At 41.8% G+C, this 22,928-nt stretch overlaps 1 protein-coding gene across 1 annotated transcript in view; it reads left to right on the top strand.

Annotated features, from left to right (window-relative positions):
- The window catches only part of ctnnd2a (catenin (cadherin-associated protein), delta 2a), a 170,728-nt gene that overhangs the window by 68,117 nt on the left and 79,683 nt on the right, over nt 1-22,928 (top strand). The window contains 1 exon segment of the mRNA XM_034109154.2: nt 16,860-16,972. Within this exon segment, the coding sequence (XP_033965045.1) occupies nt 16,860-16,972 (113 nt within the window).

Here is a 22,928-nt window from a genome sequence, read left to right as displayed (position 1 = left end):
TCACTTCCTCATCCTCTCTTTCTTCCTACCTCTTTTTTTCCATATCTCTCGGTTGTCGCTTGCTTTCTCACATCTCATCTATGTACATTCACCCCCTGCTGTCACCCACTGCCGCTTTCCCTCCCCTCTACTCTCCTCTTTCTTTATCATGCTCTCCCTGTCTCCCTCCTTGCCTCCTCACGTCACTCCCTGCTCGCCTTTATCTCGCTCAGAGGGGGGCCGGGAGCAATGTTTCTACCTAACGATGCATTGCCAAGGGGAAAGGAAATGTGACAGTTAACAACCTCCTCTCGCTCTTCCCAGGCATTGCACACATGCACACACGGACGCATTAGAGACGGGCAAAGACACACACGAGTCACACTCGACCTGGCAATGCTGAGCCAGCAGAGTTGTGCCTTTTCTGCATGTCATTTCTTACATTGCATTTTTTTTTTATGTCGTATAAAAGTAATTGTCCTCAGGAGACATGACAGTGTCGAACACAATTCTGTCTGTGGTCACTTATTGTTAAGAACAAACACGAGGGTAAGGGAATGTGTCAAATAGGTGGAAATGGACTCAAACACATGCAAATGAACTCATTCATCGACAGACTAATTATATATTTATCTGTGCATGTCAGCGCTTTGAGCACCAGGAAAAGCGCTATATAAATGTAATGTATTATTATTATTATGTATTTACCAGTTTGTGTTCCTTTTTTTATTTGAATGCGGATTTTCCCAGCTTTAATTTGAGCTTAACTCTCCCCTCTCTTTCCTTCTCTCTCTTCTTGCCTCACCCTGCTCCTCCCTTTTCTTTATAATGAGATGGCATGGCGACCGTGTTCGTCTTCAACTCAGTGACAGCCTCTCTGCTGCCAATTAGCGGTGTAGTCACCAGCTATGTGTTTGCCTTCAGAGATTACTTCTCTGTTTGTGTACACAATCTACAAATGAGCTGATCCGCTCAAAGGCCAGAGATCTAGTCAACACATGTACTGTATAGTGAGCTGTGATTTGTATGTTTCTTTAAATTAATCCTAAAAACAGGAATAACTGTGCACCTCTAAACATGCATAGTTAGGAAAGGTTATGCAGTCGTTGAGGTGAAAGCAGAGCACACTTTTCCAACACTGTGTATTTGTTAAAACATGTGAGCACACATGTCAACACGTATCCTAGGGAGAACACATTATTTGCTACTTTTAACACAAGGTGTGTTAAAGAAGTGTTAACACTAACACATATAGCAAGGTCTAGCAGGGAGTGGTCCCAATCTGTTATTTGTACCGGGCTCATTATGAAGTACCCCGGGCCTCTGTTTTGATATTCCGCTGTGACGTAATATCTCTTCTTTTTTTTCGAGGGAAGGGGGGTCAGAGGGCCTAGGTATAAAAGTCACGGCTCGCCACTGGCTTTGTGTGTGCATGTGTTGTGTTCAGTGGCGGAGCTGGGGGGTGGCCACCTCCAGCTGAATCCTGGCCACCCTATTGGCCACCCCAAACACCCTCACCACGGGGGCCCAAACTATTTTAGAACATTAAGAAAAAGTAAACTTTCATCATTCATCAAGAATTAACATTAATAGTACGTTATATTGATAACGTACTCACTAAACTTACAATTCATTTAACTTCTTTTCTTCCAAAAGTTAATTATCCAAAGCCTCTGTACACCCCCTTCTATTTACATGTAATGGTTTGGTCCTGCCTCCAAACGCGGTGCAGTACCGCCGGCACTTTCTGGCAGAGAGTGAGAGCATGTTAGGAGCAGGGATGCGAAGTCTCAACGACTCACAAAGTCAGGCTTTCAAAAGAGAAAAGAAAGGAGAGAAAGACAAGAGAGAGGGACTAAAGGGCGACAGGATGTCACCCAGTTTTTTTAAGAAAAGGTGGGAGTGGTCTATGAGTGGTGGAAATGTGTCTGTTAGCTACGCGTAGTCCATTGTAAATAATAATTGTGTTTTTTTTTTACTAAGCTGACATTAAGTACTGTTAATATCTATACAGGTTTTTCATTTCACTTCTCTTTCAGCTGACATTTAATAAATGCAGGTACATTTTTAGCAGCTATTCACTAAATCAGTTGTCCCTCCCCCTGGTGCCAGGACCAACAGATCCATCTCTAGGCTCAGCAGCCCTGTCCCCCCATAAGTGTTATATTTTCACAGCTCAGTGTCAGTAAATATTGTGCAGTTAGTATTGGACTACAAGATAGATGCAAGCCTGTACAGGTAGAGTTCTTTAAAGCATGAATGAGTCGGTTGGGTTCTGGAGGTGTGGTTACAGCAATTGTGCTTGGTTGGCGTGGCCTGGGCCTGGTGGGGCCCAAGGTGATATATTTCCATGGGGCCCAAAATACCTGGCGTGTATGGCCAGAGGGCAGGACCTATAACACATTTACTACCCAATAGCATTGTGAGGCTGAACAAAAGGACCTTTTGACTATGTAAATGTAGTCTTTTAAAAACAAACAAACATTTACTGACTTTTACAACATTACTTGACAGCTTCAAGTAATGTTGTAAAATTACAACCGGGGGCCTTACAGGGTTAAGGGCTATTGTTTATTGTTATTTACTTTAAGATGTTTATTCTTAACCTATCATTGCATTTAAAAACTCTTATTTAAATGATGTGTGTGTGTCTCTGTATTCCTGATGATACACTGAGAGAATGAGCTCATAGGGCTGCTGATCACCATAAGCTAAACAGTCTGTATATTGCATTACATTTGTATAATGTAAGCTTCGTTGATACTTGCGGGAATACGAAAAAAATAGCTAGATATACTGAATATTATTTGATCTATTCCACCACTTAATCCCAAATAATGTAGAGGTGTGTTGTAGGTGCCTTTAAATAACCCCTTATTTTCTAGTGAGATGTATTTTTATGTTCATATAATAGTGATTTCAATGCCACCCCAAAATGATCACTGGTTCCATCCATGGCCACCCCACTGAAAATGTCCTGGCTCTGCCACTGGTTGTGTTAGTAAATGCACTGATCTCTATACTGGTCAATTTGTTGCCGTTTCTAAATCAGCACCATGGACAGCGAATTTGACATAGATTGGTTTCGACTGCAAACTCTACAGAAAGCAGGAAGGGGTTGAACACTTTTGCAAGTAATAATAAGATAGCGATGCATGAATACAATTGTCATATATGAATGGGCAGCCTATTCTAAAGAGTTATGTAGGTATTTAGTGATGTTTACCGTACGAGTAAACCACAGGTGCTGAGAATATACAGTACGCAGCTCTGTATCAACATAAATGACGAAGTTTGCATTGCAGATGCAACACAATTCTATTTACATGCATGTAAACATTACCATGTTTTCAAAACCTCCTGTCCCGATTGATAATAAAATCCTGTAACTCCCACGTATGGTGCTTCTGTTACATGTAATTAATAAGCTAATTGTTATTGCCTCTTGTTTGTGTATCTACAGGGACATTTTTGATTAATATACCATGTGTCTAAACACCTACAAACTACTCAGGGTATTTTAAGGCCCCAAACACGCCCGCCCCTGCCTGTGAGTAAGCTCATCTAAGTTAGTTTATAAGCAACAATAAATCTCCTGGCAGTGGCAGCCTGTTACAGATTGATGAGCGCCTTCTCACGTTGTGGCAAGTGATCTGACCTGGCGGAAAAATAACGCCTCCTATAGCAGTGAGTCATGTTAGCTTGCATTTGACATTTTCATTTAGGAAACTCAAAAATGTCATGGTAGTCCTGATATTGTGACTGTGCCATGGAAACACTGAGGTTAGTCATAAAGTGTATATCATTTAGAGCAGGGGTTCCCAACCCCCCCCCCCCCCCCCCCCCATGTGTGTGTGGGGCGCAACTTCCAACAGGAGTCATTTGGGGGGGCTCTTGGGAAAATTTAGAGAAATAGGCATCATTTGAACAAGAATGACAACGGTTGGAATTCAACTACTTGCAGAACCTTAACAACGGTTTATACAGTTGTCTTATTCTCAGGAATAAATACAGAGCATGCATCCATAATGAAATTGCTGATTGATAAACTCTCACAGTATGTAAAAGACATATTTTACAATAGCTTTTCTTGCGGTTACATTTACAGTAGGCCCTGGTCTAATGTTAAATGTTCAGTTTAAAACATAGATTAAAGAAAATGAACAAATCCAACATGGTGTTAAATGGCTCCCCCCTGCCGATGTTGATGTTGTCGAGGAAATGTGAGTACGGGTCAAAAGGAGCCTCAGAAGGATGACAACTGATTCAAGTGACATTTTTGACAACACAAGGGGCAGCTCCTCATGGTAGCTACCTCGAACCAGAATGAGCACTTGACATTTGACTATGAAGAGCACTGGCACGTATCTACACATGGAGCGGAGAGGGAGGAAGAATAAGTGATGCTTTAAGAAGAGATGATATTAGTTATTAAGAAATGATTTACAAAAAGAGGCCAGTTTAGTGACCTCCTACTGTTCTTCTCTGTCACACACATGCACAAGTTAGTAAAGTGTGTTCTATTATCGTTTGTTTCATTGTGTCTGTCAATTCACTTTACATTACATAGTTTCACACTTTAGCTTTGTAGTAATTGTGGATGCTTATTCTACCGCTGTGAATGGACTCAACAAAGACATGTAGCTGTCAGAGAAGCTTGTTAAGCTCTTAGCACATCGTAGAAAACTGTGCCGAAGGGCCTGTCTGCGATATTATCATCGTCATGATTGCCGCTCTGGATTAGGTTTAGGGACTATCATACTGTATCTGTCATATACTCAGTTACACATACTCTGATTCTGACATGTACCTGTACACACACTCATGTCCATACAAACCCACACTCACATGTGCAGGCGACACTGCAGAAGAAAAACACACTTTCTTTCCACTGCAGACCCACAGAAAATAATCCAGACTGAGAAACGCATGCAGACACATGGGATTACTCACACATACACAAACATGATCTTGCACCCTCTAATCAACAACAACACTTCAGTGGGGGAGGAACTCGTTCTCTGGATGTTGATGTGTGTGGTTTTTCTCTTCATTTCCACTTCCTTAAGAGGTCAATGGAAGAGTACTCAATGTGCAACATCATGTGTTGTCTTTATGTGTTCATAAAAGGCTTTCCATTGACTAAAGTTTTCCATTTCTTGTTTCTCTTAATCTTTTTAAATCCAGTAAATAGCAGAAGGCCAACCAATGTTTTTTACACAATAGAAAAGTCAATGTATAAGCCTTCAAGCTTTTTGGCTGGAGCTTCACTTATGTGTGCTACTTAGTATTTCAGCAGGTATTTACTTATCTTGTCTTAAACACTGTGTTGCTTTTCTACAGTCAGCTGATTGTTGTCTCTCCTTCAAAACCATGTATTTGTGGGTGCATGCTTATGTTAGTGTGTATTGTCGAAGCAAGCATGCATATGTGGGCCTGGACCTGTGCGAGGATTTGAGCGTGCTTGCTCAGGCTAATCTATCAAAACAAGTGTTTGTGATGGCTAGGGAATGGATGACCATTGGGGCCTCTCTGGAGTCCCCTGTCACGTTATGTGGTGGAGATGGGGGGCAGGGGGAGAAAGAGCTGACAAGGAATGCAGGGAAGACAATTGTTGGGTGAATAAGTGTGTTTTTTTTTAACATCATTTTGTTCATGGAAAGGTTTTGCTGAGCATGCTGGCTCTTTTTCAGCATCGCTGTACTTCATATTCATGCACTTGCTCACGGTCTCACCTGGCAGCTGCCCAGTTTAGCCACAGTCTCCTGCTCTACTTGATATCTCTGAGCTGTTCCACTGGAGCCACAATAAAGAGTGCTCTGCTCAAGGGCTCACTGCCAGTAAATGTGAAGAGAAGACTCAGTGTTTAGTCGCCCAGAATTCCCAGCTGGTCTGAGAAAGTCTAAATGTCAGTGTTTTGGTCACAAGCCATTTCTCGAATCTTTAGGCCTCCACCATACCAGCTGAGTAAAACGAATGTGTCTCTTGAATAGCAAATGAAATATATTCCATTGACATCTTGCACAATTTCCCTTTGTCTTGTTAAAAATACTGACAGTAACCAGCAACGACTATTTTCTCTTACGCAGAATGCTCCAAAGAACATGTGCTACAACACAATTCTTAAATAATAAGCTTTGCAGAAAAAGTAGAAGACAAGTCTTTCTGGGTATGTATTTCAAATGCATGCCAAAATATGGTGTACACGAGCTCAACAAGATGTCAATGGAAGCCAGATGTTGCTTCTGGCAGCCAATATGCACAGCACTGTGATTTTGGAAAACACTTAACCGTTGGTGCATCTCTACATTGCCAGAAAAAGTAATGCTGCCAACTGAGCAAGTTTGTAGACACACACACACACACACACACACACACACACACACACACACACACACACACACACACACACACACACACACACGTGCATATAGAGCTGCAATGGCATTTAGGCAGTGACATTTTCCAAGTGACATTTTGTCTGTGGCCAAACCCATACTCACTGAGTGTGAACCCAATCATGCTGTCTTCTACGCTGCTGTCATGGAGCCAACACACACACACACACACACACACACACACACACACACACACACACACACACATACATACATACATACATACACACACACACACACACACACACACACACACACACACACACACACACACACACACACACACACACACACACACACACACACACACACACACACACACACACACACACACATTACATTACATTACATTGCATTTAGCTGACGCTTTTATCCAAAGCGACTTACAATAAGTACATTCGACCAGGAAGACACAACCTTGAGGAAAACAGAATCATATAAGAACATCAGGTTTCAAAGAGCCAATCGTTTCAAGTGCTACTCAACTGGCTAAGCCAGTCCTTTATTAGTATATAAGTGCTCTGTTAGCAGTTCTTTGTTAGTCATTCTATCGCTCGAAGTGGAGTCGAAAGAAATGAGTTTTCAGTCTGCGCCGGAAGGTGTGTAAGCTTTCTGCGGTCCTGATTTCAATGGGGAGCTCATTCCACCATTTTGGAGCCAGGATAGCAAACCCACGTGTATTTGCTGATGGGAACTTGGGTCCCCCTCGCAGCGAGGGTGCAGCGAGTCGTTTGGTTGATGCAGAGCATAGTGCACGTGCTGGGGTGTATGGTTTAACCATGTCCTGGATGTAGGAAGGGCCAGATCCATTCACAGCATGGTACGCAAGTACCAGTGTCTTGAAGTGGATTCTAGCAGTTACCGGAAGCCAGTGGAGGGAGCGGAGGAGCGGCGTGGTGTGGGAAAATTTTGGAAGGTTGAAGACCAGACGAGCCGCTGCATTCTGGATGAGCTGCAGAGGTCGGATGGCACATGCAGGTAGACCAGCCAGGAGGGAGTTGCAGTAGTCTAGGCGTGAGGTGACGAGAGCCTGGACCAGAACCTGCGTCGATTTCTGGGTCAGCTGGGGACGTACCTTCCTGATGTTGTAAAGCGTGTATCTGCAGCAGCGGGTTGTAGCAGCGATGTTTGCAGTGAAGGACAGGTCGTTATCTAGGATAACACCCAGATTCCTTGCAGTCTGAGTCGGGGAAACAACAGAGGGGCCGATGTTGATGGTCAGGTCAAGAGAGGGACAATCTTTTCCCAGAAGGAAAAGCAGTTCAGTCTTGTCAAGGTTGAGCTTGAGGTGATGAGCGGACATCCACTGAGAGATGTCAGCTAAACAAGCAGAGATGCGTGCGACGACCTGGGTCTCTGAGCGGGGAAAGGACAGAATTAATTGGGTGTCGTCAGCGTAGCAGTGGTATGAAAAACCATGCGGGCTAATGACAGATCCGAGCGAGTTTGTGTACAGGGAGAAGAGGAGAGGACCAAGGCAGCTAACCTCATTAAATCAATATGACCTAATAACGTAATGGCTGAAAAAAATCGAATTGACCAACTGACACCAATGCAGGATCAACATAATAGATACATGTGGAAGCCTAAATTGGGTTAATAAAGTACCATCAAAGCTGAATACAATTGAGTTGAGATTATGTAGGATTTCTAAATAGGCGGTTGAAGAAAGGCTCTGTCTGCATTTTTTTATAATGAATGTATTATGCCATACCATCCGTCCTGACCCCGACAGTAAGGAGGCTGTACAGTAGATTAGTTATAGAAAGCAACTTCCCTGTCACATAAGACTGCAGTATTCAGTTTTACATACTGTACTTTCAGCTCTGCAGAAACAAAATGATGTGTTATGCTTTGATCTATCGCTGTGCACTGTTGTCTGTGTACTTGTGTGTGTGCATGGAGAGTCTTTTATCAGGGGAATACAATATTATGTTTGTCAATGTCTGCTTGCCTTGGTGGGTATTATTGAAATGGGTATTTAACAGAGAGCAGGGGAGAGTATTTACAATGGAAACAGCGGTTTGTATTGCCTTCCTTATAATATACTGTGCACTAAATTAAAGAATTCATCAAAATGGAAATACAGTTCAACACAGTATTCAGAGAGAGAGTTGAATTAGTTTGTGCTCCTCATGCAAACACGAAATCCCTGACTCTAGACAGTTAATCCTGAAGGAGTTAATCACTGTAGCACTTTACCAACAGGTTCACACACTCCAAATCAAACATGCACCAATGAACACACACAGGCATTCGAGGGCTTGAGAAAATAGGCTTAACAAAATCTACTAAGCCATTTTTCTCTGAATTGCCAATTAAAAAGTACGCTTTTGTTCCTGCAGGGTCTTGACATTGGCCATTTGTACGAGGGTTTTTAAAACAGCACGAGACAAGGTCCAGACTTTTGAAAAGGCCAGAGAACAACAGGTGCACTGAGGTAGGAGGATTAAGAACAGATGTAAAAACACTCTGGCAGGGTCAGCAATGAGGGCACTTTGGTCTACATTTTGCACGTGTGCATGACATTATCGTATGCGCTGCCATTCTTTAGCATGACTAGATTTGACAATGATATAATGCAAAGGTAAAAGGTGCAGTGATACTTAAACATGGCTTACAATAGCTATACTCAGCACAGCAGTGTATCAGACATGTTGTAGTTTGTGTCAAAAAACATAAGAGGAGAATTCACTGCATGTCCTTCCCTCTGCACACTTTGCCTTTTTCTTTTTCAGTCTTCCCTTTTATTTGGTTCTAGTCCCACGTTACTTTGACAGACCAAAGCTATGCTAATATATGGCTAATAATTGGTGTGTGTGTGTGTGTGTGTGTGTGTGTGTGTGTGTGTGTGTGTGTGTGTGTGTGTGTGTGTGTGTGTGTGTGTGTGTGTGTGTGTGTGTGTGTGTGTGTGTGTGTGTGTGTGTGTGTGTGTGTGTGTGTGTGTGTGTGTCAGCCTGACATCCTGACATCCCACTTAGTTTGTGTTTAGGCTGCTCAGGTTTTCCTATTTTCAGCACACAACTCTCCAAACGACACACACACACACACACACACACACACACACACACACACACACACACACACACACACACACACACACACACACACACACACTCTGAATGATTGACAGAGTAAAGGAGAGAGCGAAATTGGAGACTAACGGAGAGATGATTTCATTTTGCCTACTGAGCCCTTAAATAATTTAACGAGGGAGAGATCTGTCAGAGTTGTGCTGTGTTTGTGTGTTGAATATTTATAATGCATATAAAACAGTTATGGCCCAGCTGTTGGCAGTCATACGTCTAAAGTCTGTGCAGTTTTTTAAAGGTGCATTCAAATCCAAATCCTTCTACTGGTTGTGTTTTCGTTTACCGTGCCCATCGTTTGGAAGTTTAATTCATAAAAATATGGCTTGTTTTTTCAGTGTTTTTCATCCAGTGACAAACGATTAGCCTGGACCCAGCCTCATGCATTGCTTATTTTCAGCTGTTTATTGATGTGGCTCTTTGATTTGTCTGTCTTTGAAGCTGTTTTCCTGAACTTTCCGTTTGCATGGACCAGAGATACTTTAATCCTGGCCTCGTATTTATCAAACAACCCAGAATCACTCCTAGGACTCGCACTAAAAGTTTTAGTAGAACTAAAAATAATCCAAACGCAGCATAACATGCAAGATGATTATAACTTTTTTATAAAAAGCACAAATTCTCCCTTGAGAGTCTAAAACATCAACAATTTACAACACTTTAATATCTTCAAATAAATTAAATAGATGTTTATTGTTTATTTATTATTTTCAGAACGAATACACTAGGTGTAACCCTTTTAAACGGGTGTATCTTAAATATATCAACCTAAACATCTGGTCATTTTATCCGTATCTTACAGCTAGCGAAAGCTTAAACCATTTTTGGCCAAAACTCCCTGTCAGCTGCCTCCGTAGTGAGACACACTGCCAGTACAATGAGTCATGCAAATAGTATTACTGATAATTGGCTCCAAAACTGTCCACACCAAGTCCAATTTAAACGAACACCGATTATAAAAGAAGGACACTCATCCATCCTTAGGTTGTTGATTGCTCTCCACTAGTAATATGTATTTTTTGTTAGGCCCATAGCACAGATGGACTCATTGTTTCTTTATCAAAAGAGAAGTATGACCTGACTAGTAGTAAATGTGTTGATTAGGGGAAGGCCTTAATATCCGTGCTGATGTGCTGCCCATTGCATTACTGGCTTACCTGTAATCACATTAGAGAGAATCCCTTAGGTTTTGCAACTGATGTAAATGAAATTGCGTTAGAAGTGGACTGATACAGAAAAGGTCAGTCATCACTGCGGTATGAAGGACTATCCCTGGTGTACAGCAATAATGAATCATGTGTTATTGAAACATAAATGTGTTAATGAGCAGAGTTAATGCAGAATAGAGCCAGCCTGGGCTTTGTAATATTTCTTTGTCTAGTATCACCATTCGCCAGGTGGCTAGGGCACCTGCAAACACACCTGCACACAGTTTCACACACAGGCAGAAAAACACATCCATGCAGGCACACTCATGCAAGCATGACACACACACACTCCCGTTCTCCTCTCGATATGAGGACCCACGCTGACCACCCAGTAATAGCTTGAGTTCACAAAGCCAACATAACATTTTTAAAGGCAAAACATTTACAGTGATTTACTTATCATATATTTCAATACCTCTAAATGGATAAAGCGTTTTGATTACGCCAAAGCCTTTATTTCAAGTCATTTATTATGTTCTCTTTTCAAGATTAAAAGGAAAACCCTCACACGCCCCATGGCAGGTAACATTAAAACATAGTGTTCAGTCTCAGACTTACAATACCAACATTGTTTGGAAGGAAAAGTCATTAACATGATAAGGCCTTTCTCTGTATCTTGTTCTCCCTTTCTTGCACACACAGAGGGAGTGGATCAGGTGTCCCTCCCTCGGCCATCATATCATGTGACTTATCAACAGAGACGTCTCACTCTCCTCGGGTTCTTTCCCTCCCTTTGCTGCTTCTCTCCTGGCTCATGGCTGACTTTTCGCACTCGTCATTAAACTGACGGACAAGACAAGCAGAGGGGGAGGGATGGGGCAGAAATTAATCTCAGCTAAATCTGCACCATACCTATGCTACCTGAACCACCGCTGTAAGTTTAGAAAGCAGGAAGAAGGGTGGTTGATACTCTGTGGGGAGTTTTAATATGCATGGGAGTGACTGAGGAGAGAGTGACCTTTTTACCAGCTCCCATGCGACACTCTTCTTTCCCACTCATCTCATCTCAGTTGTTTTCATTCGTCTTCGCTAAATTGAGGAAGGGGAGAGAAAGAATGAAAGAGAGAGAGAGAGTTACTTCTCAACCAGAAGGTCATAGCTCTTTTTGATAGCCTTGTGTCTCCCATCCAAAAACAGCACTGTTAATGGCTGCCCATAGGCCACTTTATAATGATTGAGCCTTATCTGTAGACACTCACAGTCACGCGCAGACAGCACACAGTGGGGGAGTTGAGCTTTAAGGAGAAAGAGCTATACAGCCATGGCTGCTATTAATCCCATTTAAAGCTCTGATGCATGGGCCATTGGTATGCAATCCTGCATTCTCTCCCAACATGTTAGCCCACACTATATTAAGTGTCTTTTTATTGCTTTTGGAACATTATTAAAAAATACTATATATTGTTGATCAATATTTGAAGTCCTAAGGCTGTTTCCCGGCTGTCCACCTGGTACTGATGTCTCTAGAAATGTGTACAACATGTTCCTGTCTTCTAGCCGAGCATTTGATTACACACACACACACACACACACACACACACACACACACACACACACACACACACGTGCACACACACGCACACACACACACACACACACACACACACACACACACACACACACACACACACACACACCACACACACACACACACACACATGTAGAAGGTGCCATTATTATACCAAAAGGAGGGAACACATTAGTCCTGTCTTAGCTACTGGCTTCCTGTAACTTTTAGAATTGATTTGAAGGTGCTTCTCCCCACATACAAAGCTCTAAATGGACAAGGACCCAGCTACATGGCTGACTCTCTAATGAACTACACACCCGCCAGAACACTGCGATCATCAGATGCCGTTCTATTAGAGGTCACCAGAAAGAGTCATAAGAAGATCGGTGATGCAGCCTTCGTAAACTACGCCCCAAAACTGTGGAACACGTTACCCAACAATATTAGGGAAGCCAATACATTAGGCATTTTTAAAAGTCTCTTTACCAAAGCATTTGACTGATTTTACACTATTATACTGCACTATTCTCTGTGATTGACATTGCACTATTTCTCTATGTTTTATTCCCCATGTTTTTATTTTGAATTATTTGATCCCACTTTATGCTTTGCTCTTGCTGCTTGTTTTACACTGATTGTATGTCTTATTTCTTACTGATGTAAAGCACTTTGAACTGCAATCCCCTGTATGAAAGGTGCTATACAAATAAAGTTATTATTATTATTGTTATTATTATGAAAATGCAATTCAGCAATTTAGTGACAGTGCTTCCAAATCAACATTTAAAAAATGTTTTTAATTAGCTTCATTATTTTTAAATTGAAAGTTTGAGGGTAGGATTTTATGTTGGAGCATGTGGTTTATCCTTTTTGATTTCCTGAAATGTTTCTTCAGTTTAAGTTTTCAAACACAGCTGTGTGTTGAGATACACAAGCAGAAGATGCAGAGAGCTGTAACAATGTATTTCTGGCGGTGCAGCTGCTGATTAGCATAACTTGCCTAATGAGATAAATGCTGGGGCGTCAGTAACTATTGCTCACTAAGATGTGCTTTAGTTTGCCTTTTATATCAGAGACCTACATGCACACCAGACACCTCTGTGTGTGTACCTGCAAAGGGCAGGGACTCTGTGTGGGTGGAGTCAGGACCCAGTTCATAATGCCTTTGGTCTACAGTTGCCATAGAGACCTCTGTGGGCGCTGCTTTTTGTCTCCTGTTCATTCGTGAGAAGGAGGCGGTGACACACACAAAACACACACACGACTTAGTGGAATCGTACACCCTGTGCGTTATGATAGAAACCCACTGAGGAAGCGCAAAGAGCACCAGCACCAACCCATCATGGATCTATAGAACTGTAGTCTGTGCACATATCAAGGTAAAATACACTACTACACAAAACACAATTCTTTTAGCAATTAGACACAAGCTAACGATCAAAATAACTTTGACGATGTAAAGTTCGTCAACTTTATCAACTTTAGCGAGTTCTTGGTTCGAAGCATGTAACATTTCAAAGCGAGGTAGAGAAGATAAAAGGCCTCCAGCAGAGAAACAGCTTGGTTGTCATTTTTAAATGCATAGCAGGAGAAGAAAACAGCTGCTCTAAATGTACTTCTCTAAGTGCATAATCATACAGCTGTTATGCAAGCATTAAGGTGTTAGCAGCCGTGGCACAGGTAGTTACATGAGACGCCTTTATGTCTATATGTGTTTTCATATTTATCGTTTACACCAATTCATCTTGGCATACAACGTTTTTATACTTATCTTTAATTCCAATTCCATTCACATTATGTCAGAAACTGTTGCAGTAAATGCCAAGCTTACTTACAATAATTCTTCACAAAACCAGCACATATTAATTTCCTTGTCATCCATCTGTAGATGTTCTATGTGTCAGGTGGCCTTTACTGCGCTTCATCATTTTCAGACAGAGTGAGAAAGCTTTTACTTATTCAAATGATTCAGCTGGCAGATGTGTGCTGACATGTCTGAGACTTAATGATAAGTTCCTTGTATCTTTTTTTAAAGATGACTCGAGTGTAGTTGGTATGGTCGCTGACTGTTCCTCTGACACTGTGTTGGAGAAGCTGTTTTTGCGTGAAGTGAATGCTGCTCAAACATCAACGTTTTACAGTAGTACGCAAAGATAACTGAACAAAGCATCTTCTGTTCCGACATATTCTGCACGAGGTCCATGATGTTTCAAATGTCCTCTTTGCTGTTGTGTGGTTTCAGTCAGTTAAACTCTCTCACCTGGAATCTTTGTCAGTAGCATTTCACCCTCACAGACATCATTGATCGTAACATATCAACAGCATACCGGTTCCTAAGGCAGAGGGTTCAAATTAATAAAATGTGTGACAAAGTTATGCATAACGTAACACATTTTACCCCAAGACAGAACTGGCCAAACAGTTTTCTGCTTTTTCATCCAAGCATTTCCATGTGATCTAAAAAGGGGTTTAATATGCTTCACTGTTGAGACATTACATATCATTAATTAGCATAATGCTGCCTAAGGTGCAGGGATTTGCATTTTTACACCTTGAGGATTTAAAACCATTGCAGCCGTGCGAAACAAGGTGACAAACAGTCTGCTGCGGGGAGCAGAGAAGGACTTTAAAGCGAGGCGCCTCGCTGTAAAACAAAACTGTGAGTTACTGGTCCAGAGGGTTAAATAGACCCTGCTCAATTTCCCAGCATCACTTTGCTTTGCAAATGATAGGGCTGGCTTAACCTGCTACTTTGTTATTCACATGTACGAGGTGTATCTTGTTGCAGGAATGGAGAGAAGATTGAAAAAACGAGATGGGTTTTTCCTGTCTAGTAGTGCAATGGCACAAATGATACTTATTAACAATCTTTTTCTGAACTTACAGCATATGAGCAGTGTGCTGAAGCATTTTCATATACCCAGATCAAGGAACTTCCTACTGGGAGATCAATGTACTCTCACTGCTAGTACTACATACGAATGTGTTGGGGGCTTGCTTTTTGGCACCGAAGTGAATGCGTGTGAGAGGAAGAGAGAGGAACAGGGAGACGGCAGGGACACAATGTGGTTACACGAGGAGAACAGGGAAAGAGGAAAAGTGTGCATATTTATGAGTAAGTGGCTGCTGTAAGCGTGCGTGAAAAAGGGGTGAGTGCGAGAGAGGGAGATGCATTGCATTGTGCACTGTAGTGTTGTGGAGGAAAGGGGATTGAGGTTGGAGACTTGAGATAGCGACTAGGGATCAACACATTCAGAGCTTCAAATGGCTTTGAGAAAACCAATCACACCCGCATACACTCTCTGCACCTCGCACACACATGCACTCTGTCTATATCTTCAGTGGGGTGAGTTCACTGCACTATTGATCTGCGTCCATGTGGCTGTGATTAACTTGAATGCAACACGCGCACACATGCATGCACCCACTTACACACAGTGATTGCTGCTTTAAAATCTCCTCTGTCTGGCTCATAGCTAAACGACTGATATGGATCTGTCAGTAAGTAGCTAATGCATCAGCACACACAAACAGGATCGGGTTAAGAGTGATGCATTCAGGGGTAATCTACCATGCATGCAGCCTTAAGCAGCTCCCAGCAGAGTGTTGGCATGGGTGAAACCTGACAGGGACATGCAACCCGCGAGACTGTGGCCGCACGTCAAATCACTTGAGGCTGCGTGTAGACAGAAAGAAGAAGCGAGTAAAAAACAACAACACAAGCATCTGCTTTGAGGAATCCCTGAAGTCCATGTGGTTGAGTGCTTATCGGATATATGTTTATAATACCATGTGATCGGTCTTCACAATTCTGCAAAACTATTGCAGTAATGGCAATAGACATTTCTTCCCCATTGTCAACAACGCTGAGGTACACGACGGAGGAGTGGTGATGTACACAGTACAGTTAGCTTGTATTATTCGTATTCCTCACACCTAGTCCACTCTTACCAGCCGGTAAATATGTCATCATTTTGTCAACAAAGGGCTTCTGTTATCATTTACCCTGTAGAGAAAAATGCACTTAAAACCTTTGTGATCTACTTAAGATTGTGTTTTTAAAATGTTAGAATTTATTAACAAATAAAGGGAAAAATCCATTCCATTAAGGATTTCCACGAATGTCCCACTGTTATTAATTGTTAGCTATATTAACGGTTTGTCACCCAGTTTCAGGGGGGGGTGCTTTACCTACTCAAGTTGACAACCATCACGCAGCACACAGCAGTTACGATTAAAGAGCATCTTAAAACACGTTCAACAAGTCACTCTGCCTCACCCCCTTCCTACCTGTCAATCACACTTGTGTTAATGATCACACTTCAGTTTTAACTGTCACGGCAAAGCTGTCTTCTATCCCTAGGCTGTTTCCGTGACCTGCGGCTGACAATGTTTCACTTCTCCCCACGACAAGTAGGCAGCAGTCCCAAAGCAGCTTATTATTCACTTCGAAATACTGTTCGTATACTGTCAAGCTTGCTTGAAAGGTTACTTATCATACATTGACATTGCAAAGGGATATCTATTGTTTTAATAGCTTTATACTCATACCCTTTCCCACTGATAGACAATCAGTTGGGAATTATAATTCAGTTTTAGTTTTAGTCAATCGAAACAGAGCTTCCTGGCTTTCTGCTCTTTCTAACACACACTTTGTCTTTCTCTATCTCTTCAGGAGCTTCAGTTTGAGCGCCTGACCAGGGAACTCGAGGCTGAGCGTCAGATTGTCGCCACACAGCTGGAGCGATGCAAGCTGGGATCAGAGGCTGACAGCATGAGCAGCATCAGGTAACATGCAAACCCTTTTCCTCTGTGTGGATGGTGGGGAGGGAAATGAGGTAACACAAGCTCCACATCTGTTATGTGTTGTGGTTGTGCTGTTGTGTAGAAACTGTCTGTACTTGTGTGTGTGTCCCTAAACATGTTCAGGTAAACCATACATTCTGTGTGTTTATGAGACTGTGGGGGGTAATACTTTCCCCTCTTTTATAAAACATACACAATATGTGAAAATTGTTATCTTAGGTCTGTATGTATGTCAGTGTGCACCCCCCCCCCCCCCCCCATCCCCAACTGCCCTCACAAGTGTATGTGGTAGCATGATGGAAACGGTTCTGGGTCCTTTACGACACTAACGCTGACTGCACCATTATATGCACACACACACACACACACACACACACACACACACACACCACACACCACACACACCACTGGGTGTTTTCTCCCCAGATCTGTGGATTGATGCTCCCGTAAAAGAACGGTGTTCCCCCTGCTGTGGGGTGCATTTATCAGCTGGATGGATTAGGACAACACTGTGGTTGCAGGCAAAATCACACACACAGATAAACACACTCACACACAAGTACACATACACAGCGATGGTCTTGCAATAGCGGAGCTTTACACACATACTGTACAGACAGACTCATGACATAACGATATGAGAATATGATAACACTTGACACACGTACACACTCACATACAGCACTGTCACACCATGATACGTTCCTGAGGGCTTGATTCAACACATCAACACAAGTCTCAGCAACACTGGTGAGGGTGTGACAACACACACCTTCACCCACACATGTATGATCACATAAAGTCCTGTTAGACTCTTTGCAAGAGAGAATTAGGTCAGGCCTCAGTAATACACTGCTTGGAACCCCTTTCATCATATTACAGCATAATTAGCATATTAACCCCATATGTCCCCCAATTAAAGACTGACCTTTCTATTGCAAAATCATTTTCTGATGAAGGGGAGAGAGCTCTTAACAGAAAAAGGGAGCAACGATGAAGGATTGATGGAGGAGAGGAGATGTATGCTAATTTTGCATTTCATGCTAACAGCTCAAACCTTCAGTGCAACATCTGCCCTTCTCATACTAAATATCTATCCCTCCACATTTTCCTTCACACAGGCTGTTCCTCCCTGCAAATACAAATCAGTAGTAAAACTAAAGTTTGGTAGAAAGTTTGTTGAATGTCTTTGCATTCATTTTTGCTGTGATGTCAAAGAGCCAGGTTGATATACATTCAGCATCACGTTCACTCCCTCAGGCAGCTTATTGAATAAGTACAGAGCCCTGAGGGGGGCAAGGAAATGGAGCACACTGGGAAAAAAATTCATTTTTGAACTTTTCCTGTTCATTCTGTTTGCAGCTGAGTCTCAGATGAGAAACTTGTATAGCCTTCCTTCCTTGGTTTGTGTTAAAATGTCTTTATTTGCTAATAAACCTGGAGACTGATTCAAAAATAACCCAAACACCAACTTCCAAGACAAAGTAATTGAGTTTTCAAGATTTACAGTCCTGAGATATTGGTAAAGTTACCTACTGTAAGAGAGAATATATTGAATCCCATTTTTCATGAAATGTGTTTTGGATGAACTTATCGTTATTTAAATAGATGGCTATAAAACAAACCAGAAGTGTTTTAAAAACTAGGGTTCCAGTTTTATTTATACAAATATATCCATCTATCAATCTACTATCTACATATTTATGTATTTGAATTACGTTTACTTGTTCTTTCTTGTTATTCTTGACAACATTTGTTTGGCTTATTAACCAAAAGGGAGATAAGAAAGCAAATATGCAAGAGTCTGTCTTGAGTATAGGCATTAGGAAAGCTTGTCTGCAGCTTTTTAGATAATGTGTGGCTTTCTTTTTTATATTATACAAAAATATTAGTTTGTACTGGCAAAATGATCAAGTCCTCAGCATGTGTAAAACGTGTGTGAATATAGCACTTTATCATATTGTTTTTGAACTTTTGCAGTTGTTTTGCGTATTGCTTAAAGGTGGGGTAGGTAAGTTTCAGAAACCGGCTCGAGATACACTTTTTGTTATATTCCATGGAATGCTCTTAACATCCCGATAGCAATGAATATCTGAAGTGCTTTGACAAAAAATCCATAAAAAAATGTCATCTGTAGAAGCCGTAAAACTGTAAAAAGTACAACCAATTGGATGGCCTACCTGCCTGTCAGCCTTCCATCGCGGGCACAAACTTATCTCGTGCCCTCATTGGTCATGTGCGCGTTTGTGTGTGTTGGAGGAGGGGCTCTGTAAGGAAGTGGCAGATTTTCTCCGGTTGTGTTATTTCAAATTCTAGCGATCTCGAGCCGGTTTCTCAAATTACCTACCCCACCTTTAATGCCTGTGAGAATGCCTTGTGTGTGCATATGTGCCTGTGCCTGCAATACACCGTGTGCTGTGAAGTGTGCTGTCTCATAGTTGCATCATCTAATGATTATCACATCAGAGAGAGAGGATTGGCTTAGCTAAGCTGTTGTCTGCTGACAGCTCACTATATGAATCCACATCCATCCCTCTGTGCGCTCAAATGTGTCAATGCTTGTCAACTGAACCAAGTGATGTGCATTTGTTTTCCCTTTTGTGCTCTGGCACACACATGTGACAGCTCACCTCTGAGTTTACCCCGTTTTACATTTTACTTGACTTTGATTGACACCATCTCTATTCAAATTTAAACGCAGCCTGTTTTTCAGCCTTTTTTACTCGAAGCCTAAGTATAGCTATTAGTGTGTGCAATATAACTGTGAATGATCAGAGAGAGTGTGATGCTATTCAAAGCGACAGCGATAACCTTTCCCATGGTCTCCACATCACCGCTCATTTTCCTCTTCTTCATCAGTGTCTCAGTGACAGGCAGAAGCTATATATAGCTCTGAGTGAAAAGGTGTTCTAAAGACGCACAAGGTAAACATCTCAAAAGGAAGACATGGTAGCTGGATTGGGAATACTAAAAGAGTTCAAAAGAGACTAGGGTCTTTTTATTTTTTTTATATTGCATTTTTGGACATTTTCACGAAAGCTACTTGTCTTATCTTTCTAAAGGTGTGTATCCTCCTTCATGACAGTCTTCCGTCTCTTAGACAGGATTTTCTGTGGGCTTCAAGCGGCAGCCAACATTTTCACTCAGCAGTGGTCGTCCATTACTCTGTCAGGGTGAAGCCTGCACAAACTACCTGGTACCCTGCTACCCTGCTTTTTCCTGTGTTGGTTTTGTTTAGTCATTTTCCAGATATATGGGTTTTGTACACTCTTTTTTTGTGGGTTCTGTTGCATGCTTGGAGCGATGGCTGGTTTGTGTTGCGTTGTCTGTGTGTTCTTGGCAGCCGCTGCGAGCCTGTGTGTCCTTAGTTGTGTTCCGCTCGATAAAGCAATTCAGGATCTTTACGGACTCCTCCTCAGAGCTGAGGACCCTACAAAATGCCTGACTGTGGTGCAGAAACCCCAGGGCATTACTGGACTAACATCTCGTTCACACTGTGAATAGTTGGCATGCAACACAACACTTTATCCGAAGGAAACTCACACTGACACACTTGCACATTCGCATTCAACACACAAATACGTAGACTCCTAACACCATGCCGAGACTCATTTATCATTTTTCTAACATTAGTGGTAAGTGGCAGACAGCAGGAAACATTTGCTCCTGCTGTCTTTTCTGCCTCACTGGCAGTGCAGCTCAAGCCTTCAGTGCTCTAGGAGTATAGAGCTTAATTTATTTTTGATGAATTTCAGTTAGTATTCATCCATTTTTCACCAATGCCAAGACCAAAAAGAATACAGCACGAGCTGTCTTCCCTGCTGATGGAAGTAGTTTCACCAGGATTAGTAGCTGTATGTAGAGGAAGGAGATTTCATTATACTAATCAATAATCACATGTCCTTTGCCTGTGATGAACAGTATACTTTAGCTGGATACCAAATATCTGGAACAAACTCCCAGAAACCTGCAGGTCCGCTGCAACTCTGACTACTTTTAAATCCAGGCTGAAGACTTTTCTTTTTGTCGCTGCTTTTAATTGAACTGTTCATATCTTAAACTGCACTGTAACTTTTATCCATGTACTTTTTCTTTTAATGTTTAATTGAACTATTCATATTTTAGACTGCACTGTAACTTTTATCCATGTATTTTTCCTTTTAAAGGTGGGGTAGGTAAGTTTGAGAAACCGGCTCGAGATCGCTAGAATTTGAAAATACACAACCGGAGAAAATCTGCCACTTCCTTATAGAGCCCCTCCTCCAACACACACTAACACGCACATGACCAATGAGGGCACGAGATAAGTTTGTGCCCCGATGGAAGGCTGACAGGCAGGTAGGCCATCCAGTTATTTTAGCCGGGCCGGCTAAACGGATTGGTTGTACTTTTTACAGTATTACGGCTTCCACAGATGACATTTTTCTATGGATTTTTTGTCAAAGCACTTCAGATATTCATTGCTATCGGGATGTTAAGAGCATTCCATGGAATATAACAAAAGTGTATCTCGAGCCGGTTTCTGAAACTTACCTACCCCACCTTTAATGTTTATTTTATTAGCTTTTCTTTTTTATGCTTAATGTCTTTCATTTTTTGTAAAGCACTTTGAATTGCCTTGTGTTGAAAAGTGCTATATAAATAAACTTGCCTTGCCTTGGATTTAGAGGGAAAAGTTCACATGGAGTCTGGAGATACCAAGATTTTTGAGTTTTGAATTGCATAGAAGAATGGCTAAAAAACTACAGCTAATGTTTTCCATACAACGTTATTCCAAAAGTTCCCGGATGTTAGATTTGTAGGGTTTGTAACTTCCTGTTTGGACTCTTGGCGATGGTCTGGGTCAACCTTCGCTAATATGGCAGATGAAGACGGTTGTGTCGCGAGCTCATAAGCAGTGGCCATCAGATAGCAGGATGTGTTACGTGTGCTCTCCGGTGTTTTTGCAGGTCTCTGAGATGTAAGGCCGATAAATACAATTCTCGACGCATTCAGATCATTAAAGGTCCCTGGGTTGTTTTCTGCTTGCAGTGACCTTGCTAGGCATTCTGGGATACCATTATTGGTGCAGTAAAGCACTGCCCGTGAACTGTTGAGGAAATGATGTGAAGCGGGCTGCAAAGCTAATCGTGATCGGGGGGCAATAGATTATTAAGGCATATATGGGATGTCACGTAAGCTTATGGATTCACTGGCCAAAATTAATCGTGTTGTTTTCATATTCCACTGGCTACTGGAAAAGATAGTAGCAGCTATGTGCCTTATTATAGAGTATTTATGCATATATGATATGATAGATGACGAAATGTGGATATATAGCAATCAGTTATGCTTCAGAGCAAATATTTCACAGTGAGAATGAGACAGTGTGCAAGTCATTTTAAAGCCATGTCATTAAAGAAAAAGGGAGCCAATCATGATTCGCCAATTATTTGAAATCGAAGGTCCTGTCAGATAATAGGAATCCAGGCAGGCAGCCTCTCAGCTTGCATGCAGAAGACGAGCAAAGTTGAGCGAAACAAATGTGACCTCTAAATGAGTGTTTTGTTGTGCTTAATGGAATTGTTAGCGTTTAGTGGAGGGAGACGAGAATATCAACTCCTGGCGGCGGGAAGAAAGCATCATAGAAAGAGTGAATGAAAGAGAGAGAGAGAGGAAGGACGTAGAGAGGAGACATAGAAATGGATGTGTGGCTAATAAATAGCTTTCATTACCCTGTGGCAGCCACAGAATAGGTTCATTGATTTATTAGTTTCCTCTTCTCTCTCCCTCATTGTTTCATTTTTCCTCAGAAATTGTCTTGCTTTCCCTCTGCACACCTCTCACTATCACCTCGATATTTCATCCTCATGTTTTACGAATATTAGTTCACCTTCCTATGGTTTGTTGTTTGTGATTATCACTCTGTGCTAGTTTGATGAGCTCTGTTGACCAGACC

This window comes from Pseudochaenichthys georgianus, chromosome 20 (genome assembly GCF_902827115.2).
Source record: "Pseudochaenichthys georgianus chromosome 20, fPseGeo1.2, whole genome shotgun sequence".
Taxonomy (NCBI): Eukaryota; Metazoa; Chordata; class Actinopteri; order Perciformes; family Channichthyidae; genus Pseudochaenichthys; species Pseudochaenichthys georgianus.
Note: the sequence above shows the minus strand (reverse complement) of the source record. Positions and strands in the feature narration are given on the sequence as shown.